Raw genomic sequence first — 12,156 nt, forward strand, 5'->3', positions numbered from 1 at the left:
TAATAAAATTAAAAATTATAATAATTTTTTTAAAATTAATAATAATTATATTAATAATTATATAATTTATTTTTTTAATAAAAATATATTTTAACATTAATTTAAAATTATTTCCGAATATAATTAAATTACCCATAATTATATAATGTTTTTTAAACTTTATAAATTTCGTAAACTTTATAAAAGAAAATATATTTTTAATAACTTTAATAATTATATAATGTAAAAATATATATAAATTAATAAAAAAAAAATATAAATAAAATATATTAAATAAATTTAAAAAATATAAATAACGCATATATTAATTAATATAATAATAAAAATTTTTAAATAAATAATTTTAATATATTTAATGTAAACATTAAAAATTTAAATATAAATTATAATTTAATTTATAAAGATTTTAACTTTTTTTAAATAATTAATAATATTAAAAATATAATTAATTTTATAATAATAATATATTTAAATAAATTATTATTATATTAATTATATAAATAAAATTTCTTTAATTAAAATTTATTATTCCGTTATTTTTATTAAAATTATTTTAAGTTTAATTATATAAACGTTTTTTTTATAAATAATATTATTATATATTTTTCCTTAAAATATAAAATAATGTAAATTTTTTCGTAATTTTAATAATTATCCGAAGAAACAATTAAATATATTAATATAATTATAATATTAAATTTATTTTTAATGAAAATAAATTATATTAATAATAAAATAATTATAAATAATATAATTAATAATTAATTTATTATTAATTATAAAAATTTATAAAAATATTTTTAAGCTTTAATAATTTATAAATTATTAATTATTTTTTTTAAAATAAATTTAATTTTAAACTTTAATATAAGTTTTTTATATAAAATAAAAATATATTTAAAAATGTTTTTAATAATATTTTTAAATTTAAAACATAAAAAAAATATTTATATAAACTTAAAATATATTAAAATTTTAATTAATAAAACATAATTTTTAATTTATTATAAAAATATTAAAATTTATATTAAAGTTATATTAATATATATTAAAGGAATAATTAATAATTAATATATTATTATTAAATATATAATGATATAATTTTATTTTAAAAGATTTTAAAATAATTAATTAGTTATTATAATATTTATCCGAAAAATAATTTTAATAAATGAATTAATTGTTTATATATTACTTAAAATAAACATTTTAAATAATAAAGAATTTAATTTATTATTTTTTAAAAAAATAATAATAATATAATTATATAAAATAATTATTTTTATATTTATTAAGTTAAATAATTATAATAAGTATTAAATTAAAATTATAATAATATATATTATAATAATTTTAATTAAAATATACGTGTATATTAATATATAATATATAATTAATTTTAATTAAAATTTAATTTTTAAATTAATATTAAAATTAATCTTTTATTTCGTGTTATTAATTAATAATAATATAATTTAAATTATTATTTATAATAATATAATTTAAATTATTATTTATAATAATATAATAAAAAATATTATATTATAAAAAAATATATTAATAAAATATATGTTACTTATAAAATAAAAAATATAAAATTATTATATATAAAATAATTAAATAATTAAACTCGTTATATAAAAATTTAAAATATAATTATAAAATAAATATATATATAACATAATATTAAATTTTATATTATAATATATTTAAAATATAAAAAAATATTTAATTAATATAATAATATATTATAACCTAATTAATAATAAAAGTTTTATAAAATTTCATAATTTAATTTTAAAATTTTAAAATATATTTATAAATATAAATTTTATAAAAATATTAAAAAAAGAAATATTACGTTTAAATTTAAAACTTAAATAAAAGAACATAATTTTTAAAAAATGTAAATTATATTTAATAACTTTAAAAAATTAAAATGTTATTAATAATATAATTATAAAACTTTTAAATTAAAATTATATAAACCGTATATAAATATTAATTTTTTTTTTAATGTTTATTTTTATTATTTATAAAAATATTTTAAAATATTTATTAATAATATATTTATAACCGGATATTATTATAATAAAATTAAATAAAATAAAAAAAAAATATATATAATAATAAATATAAAAGTTTTAAATATAATAAACCTTAATAATAAATACCTTATAAAATCTTAAAATAATATATTAAAAAAAATAAAAGATAAAAAATATATAATAATTTATAATTATTTAACCTTTTATTATTAATAAGAAATTTACTTATTTTTTTATTAAACATTTATAATAATTATAATAAAAAGTTAATACACATTTAATTATTTAATTATAAAATATAAAAATAATATAATATATATATAATAAAAAATAAATATAACTTTTAAATTAATTAATAATATAAATTATTATTATAATAATATAATAATAACATTTAAAATTATTAAAAAATATATATTAAATTTAAAAATTATTTTTATAATTTTTTAAAATATAAACATTTTTATTAATCCTTTTAAATTTTTTATCGCTTTTTTTAATATTATATTATTAAAAAAATTCGTTAATTTATTTAATTTATTAATTATTAAAAAAAAATTTATAATAATAAAATATATTTAATTTTTAAAATTTTTAAAAAATTTTAAAACATTTATTAAATTAATTAAATATATATAATTATTTATACTTAAATTTATTAAATTAATTATACCATTAAAACGTTATAAAATAATATTATATTAATAAAACCTTCGTTATATTAAAATTAAGTAAAAATAAAAAATATAAATAAAAAACATAAATATTATAACATTATTTAAAACCAAATTAATATTATTTAAAATAATAAAAAATACATTAATTAAATATATAATATTAATATATTATAACATAAATAAATTATTATATATTAATATTAATATTTTAAAATATAATATTAAAGTTTATATTTATTATATTTATTTTAATATATTATTAAAAATTTTAAAAAATAAAAAAATTATAAAATATACCCCGAAAATTATTATTTAACCCATCGCATTTTTATTTAAAACTTTTTTAATTTTTAAGAAAAAATATTAATTAATAAAAATAAAAATATTTAATTTAATTTAAACACTTAAAAAAATAAAAATATAAATATTTATAACTTAAAACGGAATATATATTTTTATAAATTATTAAATAATTTTTAATATATTTTTATATTTTAATTTTATAAACTTTATAATTATAAATAATAAAAATTTATAATTAATATAAATAATAAAATATATCGGAAAATTTAAATTTATAATATTATATAAACCGGGTTATTTACATATAATTTTTAATATATTTTTATAATTATAAACATTTAAAAAAATTAATAATAATATTAAATTAAATAATTTAAATATATTATTTTATAATTTAAATAATCATTAAATATAATTAATAATAATTATAAAAAATAACCATATAAAATTAAATTTATAAATAAATTATAAAATTACATTATTAATAATTAAATTTATAACCATATTAACGATTTAATTTTAAATTTTAAAAATATTAAAAAACATAAAATTTATAAAAATAAACTTAAAATTTTAAATTAAAATATAAATAAAATACTTAAAAAATTTTAAATAAAAAAATATTTTAAATATTATAAAAATTAATTAAAACTTAATACCCGAAAATTAAATATTATTATTATTTTATATATAAAACCGGGTACTTTAAAAAAAATCGGAAATGATAAACAAGTTTTATATTTTAAAATTATGTTTTTTAAAAATTTTCGAAATGATTTATAATTTTAACTATTACGAATTTATAAAATTAAAATTATAATTAATAAGTTTCGTCGTAAATTAAAACAAATTTAAAAAATATATAAATTCATGTTTTAAATATTTTTTATTTAAAATAAAAATATATAAATTTTATAAAAATATATAATTAATTTTATTATTATTATATTTTTTTTTTATAATAATATTAAATTTAAATTTCAAGTTTCCATAAATTAATAATAAATATAACATTATAAATATAATAATAAATAAATTCGTAAAAATAATAATAATTATTATAAAAAAATATAATTAAATAATAAAAAATTAAATAAACATATATTATAATTAAATGTTATTAAATAATTAAAATCCCTTTAAAATTATTATAATAAATAAAAACCTTAAATAATTATTTAAATTTTAATTAATATTTTAAAAAAAATAAAATATAAAATTATTTTTTATAACCGTATATTATTTATAAATTAATAAATAATTTAAAAAATTTATTTTATATTTAAAATTAATATTATAATATTATTTTTATAACTTAATTAATAATTTAAAATAAAAATAATATTTATTAAAATTATTATATAAATTTAATATAATAAAATTATCGGTAATAAAAAAATTTTTATTAAAAATTTTATATAATTATACGTTTAATTTTTTATTTAATATTAATATAATAATATTAATAAATAAAATTAATATATATAATATTATAATTATAATAATAATAATTTCGAAAAAATATTTTAACGTAATTTATAAATTTATATTTTTTAAAATTAAATAAAAAATAATATTATAATTATATAAAAATTATAATATATTAATAATAATAATTTTAAAAAAAAAACTTAAATAATAATATATTAAACTTTTCCAAATTATTAAACGTATTAATTATTTCGTTTATAAGTTTAATTTTTTTAATTATTAAAAAATATACGATACGGTTTTTATTAATTATTTAAAACCCGCGTTTTTTATAAATATTTTTAATCGTAATTTACCGTATTTTAAATAAATAACGTTTAAAATTTATTAACGAAAAATTATTAATTATAATTTAATATAATAACGTTATTTTATTAAATATAAAAAATTAAATAATAAATATATTAAATAAATTAAAAAAAAAAACTTAAATAATAATAAAAATAAAATAATCGTAAATTTTAATATAAAAAAAAATTAATTATAATAATTATATTAAACTTATAAAAATATAAACTTTTTTATAAATAATATTATTATATAATATTATATTTTAATATATATATTTTAATATATTATTAATATTAAATAACGTTTTATTAAATCTTAAATAATCTTAAAACCTAAAAAAAGCATCATTAATCCACATATACCATACCATATAACACTTGACCAAACAACCAGGGTATCTCTTATCGATCAAGATTAGTGTCCACTAAATTTTCTTATCGCCCCTTTATTGTACTTTTCTACCATAACCTTGGAACTTCGATCTTTTTTTTCGTCTTTCGCATTTTACTTCACTATTCGCTACCCTACCTATTTCCAAAGGTAGAGACGCTCTCGTCGCAACCATTATCGCCATGAAAGTCACTAATCAAGGCGATGTGTCCGTGTACACAATAGCCGGCGCTAACACTGCGCGTCCTCTTCCAGACTGGTAAGCCAACCTACACTTTTCTCGATCAGGAAGGATAATTAATCGGATATATATGCAGGTTGGCGCGTCGCCGAAAACGTAGTCTAAAATCGGATCCCGAGTATCAGAACCGAATAGAGCTACTTCAAGACTTTGAATTTGAGGAAGCTAGCCAATGCATCAGAGTCTCAGAAGACAATGACTGGATTATGTCAACTGGAACATGTGCGTTGCCATACTACTTAACAACGGCCCTAACCCTCTCGTCTCACTGAAGGGGGATATTGAGGGAGGTAGAAGGGGTTACTAATATCTAGTAGACAAGCCACAGTTCCATGTCCATTATCTTCCTCACCTCGCATTATCCTATTCAAGACATACGAAATCTCTCAATACGACCTTCCTTCTCCTCTCGACCGACTACTCCAAGTCTCTACACCTACAAAGCGATAGAAAACTTGAATTCCACGTAAGATCCGATTTATAACATGGGATATTGCTTCCAATTTTAGTGCCCGACGCTAATCAACGAATGATAGACCCCGGCTGGTTGCCACTATGAACTACGTCTGCCTAGGTACGGAAGAGATCTGGTCTATGATCGCCATGCTACTGAAGCCTTAGTTCCCTCGGTGGGTTTGGATTCTGATGGTAACGGAGAAGTGTTTCGGATGAATCTTGAAATCGGGAGGTTCATGAAATCATATCAAGTCGACGTTGGTACCGACGACGGCGTTGAAACTGGACTGCAGGGAAGCATTGGTGTTGGAAGTGTTAATACCGCGGCAGTTGCTGAAAACAGCCACAATTTACTTGCTTTTGGTACTTCGATCGGCTCAGTCGAATTCTGGGACTCACGATCCAAGTCACGGGTTGCTATTCTTGGGGGCCAGGATGGTGAAATAACCGCCCTTGATTTTAACCCTTCAGGTCTTTCGCTAGCAACCGGCACGTCGAATGGCCTTATCAAACTTTTCGATTTACGAAGCCCCAAGCCACTGTTACAGAAGGATCATGGTCCTGGATTCCCAATTAAGAATCTCATTCACCTGACAACTTCTTCACAAGAAAAGAAGATCTTGTCTGCTGACAAGCAGATGATCAAGATTTGGGACGAGCTTGATGGTGAGACCTGGACCTCGGTCGAGCCATTGGTTGACATAAATTTCGTCACATGGTGCAAGAACACCGGGATGATCCTTACGGCGAACGAAGGCAAACCTCTACACAGTTTCTTCATACCCCAACTAGGGCCTGCGCCGCGGTGGTGCTCGTTCCTCGACAACATGGTCGAGGAGATGGCCGAGGAAATCAGCACCGATCAGTACGACAACTTCAAATTCCTGACATTACCGGAATTGAAATCACTCAGCCTGGCACACTTGATTGGCAAGACCAACTTATTGCGTCCTTACATGCATGGTTATTTTGTCGCTTCGAAGTTGTACGACCAAGCTCGTCTAATCGCCAACCCGTATGCCGTGGAAGAGGAACGTGCGAAGCGCATTAAGGAGAAGGTCGAAAAGGAGCGTGCCAGCCGAATCCGCGGAAATAAGAAGGTCAAGGTTAACCAGAAATTGGTCGACAAACTACTCAAACGCCAAGAGAAGAGAGCCCATGTTGATACAAAGGCTGGAGTACTCGGCGATGAACGATTCAACCGATTGTTCGAAGACGAGGAGTTTAGGATTGATGAGAATAGCCGCGAGTTCCAGGTTCTAAACCCAAGCACGAGAGTTGACCCAGAAACAGGCGCGAAGACTACAACCGCGGGCGCCCAATTCTCAGATGAAAGCGATGAAGATTCGAGTGACGTCGATGACAGCGAGGATGCAATAGCCCTTAAGAAGGATGCGCCAAAGGAGATGGTAATGCGTGTTAGGACGTCCAATCAAAGTGGTGGTCGTGTATCCAAAGACACCTCCCTAGGATCCAGGACCCAAAAGTCGGGCAGGATCAGCAAAGTTCGAAACGGTGAAATAGTTGGAGAGAGACAGGTCACATTCGTCCCAGAGTCGAGAAAGAAAAAGATAGATGACGAGGCTCCTAAGACGCAAACGAAAGATCGACGAACAGACTCAAGACGGAGCGCTAGTACTAATACCTTCAGGCGGCTTTGATACCCAACAAAATGCTAGCGATAATTGATATTGATACATATCCAGAAGGCAATAGGCTTTGCTTCCCCCAACTCCGTGCTCCAATTCCAAGGGAAGCTAGTTAAATGCATTACCCGCCTCGATGACTCTGTTTCCCTTCCTCTTAACTAGCTTTGGCCAGCCCAATGTCAATTCACCAGTCGACTCATTACGATATTTTACTTCCTCGTCCATTTCTTGCTTCTTCCCTCCGGACTCTGTCGAGTACTAGATTGGGCAAGGCCCTTCTCGACATCTTCGGGTCGGAGTCGAGGTGTAGGTGGTACGTCGTCCAACCGAACACGACCTCGAGAGCTATCCTTCACTGATTTCGGGAATTCGGAGCGGCGAGGCGTGAGAGCAGTGACTACCTTCCTTGCCGAACGCCGGATGCTTTCTCTAACCTTCCATTCTCTCTTCTTTGCAAGGTAGAAGAGTACTGCCGTAGAGACTGTGCTATGTCAGTGTGTTGAAACCTTACATTCTGAAGGGAACTTACTGCCAAGCACGCATACGACCGCAACAACAACTATTATAGCGACTATCGCACCATGGGAAATTTGAACAACGCCAGGGCTGCTTCCAGAAGCTCCAGCTGAATTATCGATGCTTCCACCAGAGCTGATCGAGCCAGGGCCGCTATCGCCTTCGCTGTAAGGCTGGTCCGTCGCTAGGGGGAACGAGTTCGAAGAAGTAGAGGTCGCCATAGTGACTCGCACTAGCAAATTTTGAAAATGAATATAAGTGAGATCCAGCACTCTGGTTCAAGGTGGAACGACGTGGGACGACGTGAGGCGACCGCTAAAGTATTCGAGCAAACCTCATCCAGCCATATACAATGGTGTCGAGAGAAGGAAGAAAACCAGGATTGATATCATACCACATGGGGGCTCTTGGTACTTATGAATAAGGTGTTCCTAGCGGGGAAGGAATCTAGTAGAGGCGCTTGGAGATATCGTCCCGTGAAGGCACAGTAGGTAGCTATCCGATGGGTGTGACAAGTCATGCATGATGGGTGCTTGTAAAAAAATCCAAGTAGAGAACACTACGCATGGTGTACCTGGCCCTCCTAGAGGCTTGATGCACATATGGCAGTTGAGACAGCATGGGTCCCGGCATTTTACAACAGTGCTTATTGGGTACCACGAAGCTTCACATTAAAAGAGATGCATTAAGATCTCTTATTTAGATCGCCTCGGTCCGTCATTGGCTGTCGAGGTCTTCGCGGCGCTTAATCAAGGGCGCTTTGCGACTTGACCCCTTGCCGACCTACCAATCAGCGTGTAATAACAAGGGTGTGTAGCAAGGATGCCGCTTTTCTTAACCACCTTGTCACATCTGTCGCCCAAGCTCTCTTCCTTGGACTTTCGTTCTACAATTCGCTGAAGAAAATTTCCGTCACGAAATATTTCCTACATGATAAGTATCGGCGGCCTAGTCAAATAAATATCTTCTTTTCTCTAGCCGTTTTCAGCTAGTTCCATAATTATCGTGATGTTTTGGAGGACGATGATAGACGAATTGTCACTATCTGGTATAAGCCACTCCAGATACCAGTCATTCCGCCAGAATAGCGTCATCATGCCGCGCTTATTCGAGAGCATGATACCTTCTAAGTACAAGCCACCTCCGGATCTAATCGCGGCCCGTCTCATCTACCGCCCCCAGGTATGGTATATAGATTCAGGATATTATTGCGCTAACTTGTCTGAATAAGATGCAAAGACAACGGCTCAAGCATGTTTTAACTATCATTATCTGTGTAGTATCTCCTATTCCATCGACATCTTCGTCTGTTGCTCGCGACGAAGAGCATGGCGTCTCCAGTGTTGGGTATAATCAACCTTTATGTGCCAACCGTCTTCTTGCAGCACTGTTTTGTTCATGCTCGAATTTTTTTAAGATGGATGATCGTGTAGCAGACGCGAATCAAAGATGCGTCGCTATGCAAGTCAGCTATTCGGCCGGAAATCGGGCCTCTTCAATTGGCAATACCCATCCAATCACGAGCATCTTGCAACCGGATTCTAGGCATTCCGATACTGTGCTATCTATAGCAATACCACTTCCGGCGTTGCAGTCGCACTGCAGCCGGAAATGCGAGTGTTGCCGATGTTTGGTTCTAGCGACGAGGAATGGGCATCGTGACCAAAAGAAGCTATAAAATCGTCTCAGTTAGCCGGGCTTCATACAACGTCGCAGGATGAAAATAAACATGGACTTGTTGGTTTTCGATTTAACGCGCTATCGCTTTTTCGCTGATCCTTCTATCGCGTCTAGCCGCTTCCTTCTACGTTCGTACATGGTTGGGCGTCTATGGCCTAGATATTTATGGTTTCTCCTATGCCTGGTTAAAGCACGATTAATATAGGAACACTAATTGCAAGAGCTATAAACGCGAGTCGTCCTCTGAAGTTCAAGTTCACTAGCCAGTTAGGTTAGCGAGGGCACGAGGTGGATTCGAAGTCGTAGTAGACATTTTCACTTGCAGGTACGAAAATTTATACAATTATATATAATATCTTCTAGATACCTAATTCGTCGCTTTGCGAACGTTCGCTATTTCGCGACTTGCATTGATAGTCGTGCCACGTATCGTCAATGTTCAAGCAATTAAGTATTCATTGCGTTTCTATGGTGGAAGATACGCCCTATTCCAAACGCCAACCGTTCTCAAACAGTATCATAGATATGACCACTCTCTGTTCCCGAAACTTGACACGCGTATCTAGTCAGGACGTATAATTATAGCAAGAAATAAAGAAAGCCAGATGTATTTTAAGCGCCCATTCAATAACATCGTACCAATCACTGCGCCAACATAGCTTTGCATACAGGCGAACCCATTCCTCCATACTATGCCAGTGCTAGATAGTGGGAAAATAGGTATCATGAACTAATTCTAGTGTTAAACGAGGGAGCGATAATATCAGAGAATTCACCTTCCTTCTAGACCATCCATGGCTTAGATAGGACGCTTTCTAACCAGTTAACGAAGCACTATGTTGATAGCGAGGATTCTTCTAGGTACCTACCTAGGTAGTCAATATGAGAGTATTTCTATATCAAATGGAATACACTACTTACTGTAGGTTGTTTCGTAGGATTTAGTATGTAGGCGAACAGAATTATAGCAATTCGGCTTAATGATATTACGCTTCTTACACTCACCTACTAATTCTATATATATCCTTCTAGATATTACGCCAAATAGAACGACGTAAGACATACGGTTATTCGATATTGTGCCTTATTTATTTCCGTAGATATATACCTACCATAGGTAGGTACCTAGTTAAGGAGATTGTGAATAGGTACCCGTGGCTGGTCCTGTTCTTAGCATGGCTATTGTTGGCATTTGAAATATTCGCTTAAGGGAATCTGGCGACGAACGAATACCTTAGAAAGAGCACTCGGTGGAGAATGTAACTACTAGATACTAGATTGAAGGCTTCTTATTAATGTTCGACTGCCTATCATGGGTATACGGGTAGTAGGGAGGTAAAGTTAGAAGTGGCAACCCCCTGAATATCCATTGCCACTTCCTCATATTCATAGATGCCCACAATCCACTGTCTTTAGACCTTAATTCAATCCGAAATTCCAATTTCACCTCACTACCTACTTTTCTACGAAGTCCTAATCTCACTCCTTTGAGTGCTGGGCCTATTTGCACCCACTATACCCTGCACTTAGACAATAAAGCTGCGCCTACGGATCGCGCTGATTGCTTCACAAGGTATTGCTCTAAGAGCATTGATCAGTTGATTATACATCGGGCTCTTGCTCATCAGGATGTCGCAAGAAGATCTCTCAGCCGAGGCGCCTCGGCTTGAAGCATCCATCAAACCTCCGGACGTCAATTCTCGCGATATGCCAAGCCAAGCCGAGCTCCTTCAACCATTGAAAGACTCGCAGGACTCCAATTGTATTACATCAGATCGGGATTCGGTGGTTGGACAGTCTTGTACAGGACCCCATTCAATCTCTCCTATGAGTGTGAACCTTTTCACTCGCCCAGCAATTGAGACAGCGAAAGAAATAGGGGCTGGCTTCCAATATCAACCCCCACCAGGACGGATTGTTCCTCAAAAACCCGGCAAAACGCAAAGATTTCCAACTATATCAGCTCCATCGAGTGGAAAAAAATCATCGGAAGAAGGTTCGAGTTCTAGAACTCTAGGGTTTTTTGACCATGGAAATCCGGAGAGGGCTAACTCATCGAATTATCGTGTAGAGGACGTGGGACAACCTGAAGCTGATCCTCCAGCCACTTCTCTAGAAATTGCCACAGCCGAAAGACAAGAAATTACAGAACTTGATACGCAAGCGCCCGCTAACAATGTATCAGATCCAGTTCCTGAGGAGAATGCATCTGATTTCCCTTTCCCAGATGAGAGTCTGGATGCGACTAATCTGCTACATACGGAAGGGAGGAAGCATAGATCCCCATATTCTCCTCTCGCTAGTGCACGTCTCCCGAAATCCTTTTCTGATACTCGTCAAAAAGCTCTTGTGACAATGTCGTCTCGTAATCGGGTGCCACGACGGAAGCCTTCGCTACCGTCATTGACCTCTTC

General features: G+C 29.0%; 3 protein-coding genes across 3 annotated transcripts; 2 read left to right on the forward strand and 1 right to left on the reverse strand.

The window, feature by feature from the left end:
* Positions 1-5,261: 5,261 nt before the first annotated feature.
* F4807DRAFT_153714 (WD40 repeat-like protein) lies at positions 5,262-7,640 on the forward strand. The gene is made up of 4 exons (XM_047993246.1): positions 5,262-5,459; positions 5,518-5,663; positions 5,759-5,907; positions 5,978-7,640. Exons 1-4 carry the CDS (start codon positions 5,383-5,385, stop codon positions 7,556-7,558), a joined length of 1,953 nt encoding a protein of 650 aa, XP_047852625.1. The 5' UTR covers positions 5,262-5,382; the 3' UTR covers positions 7,559-7,640.
* A 16-nt stretch (positions 7,641-7,656) lies between these two features.
* F4807DRAFT_153696 (uncharacterized protein) lies at positions 7,657-8,388 on the reverse strand. The gene is made up of 2 exons (XM_047993245.1): positions 8,076-8,388; positions 7,657-8,027 (listed from the first exon to the last, which is right to left on the reverse strand). The coding sequence occupies exons 1-2, from the start codon at positions 8,281-8,283 to the stop codon at positions 7,756-7,758; spliced, it is 480 nt and encodes a 159-aa protein (XP_047852626.1). The 5' UTR covers positions 8,284-8,388; the 3' UTR covers positions 7,657-7,755.
* A 652-nt stretch (positions 8,389-9,040) lies between these two features.
* On the forward strand, positions 9,041-10,136 carry F4807DRAFT_431576 (uncharacterized protein). The gene is made up of 2 exons (XM_047998516.1): positions 9,041-9,244; positions 9,294-10,136. The coding sequence occupies exons 1-2, from the start codon at positions 9,071-9,073 to the stop codon at positions 9,738-9,740; spliced, it is 621 nt and encodes a 206-aa protein (XP_047852627.1). The 5' UTR covers positions 9,041-9,070; the 3' UTR covers positions 9,741-10,136.
* The last annotated feature ends 2,020 nt before the right edge of the window (positions 10,137-12,156 follow it).

Source organism: Annulohypoxylon truncatum, assembly GCF_022578515.1.
Source record: "Annulohypoxylon truncatum strain CBS 140777 unplaced genomic scaffold F4807scaffold_23, whole genome shotgun sequence".
NCBI classification, from domain to species: Eukaryota; Fungi; Ascomycota; class Sordariomycetes; order Xylariales; family Hypoxylaceae; genus Annulohypoxylon; species Annulohypoxylon truncatum.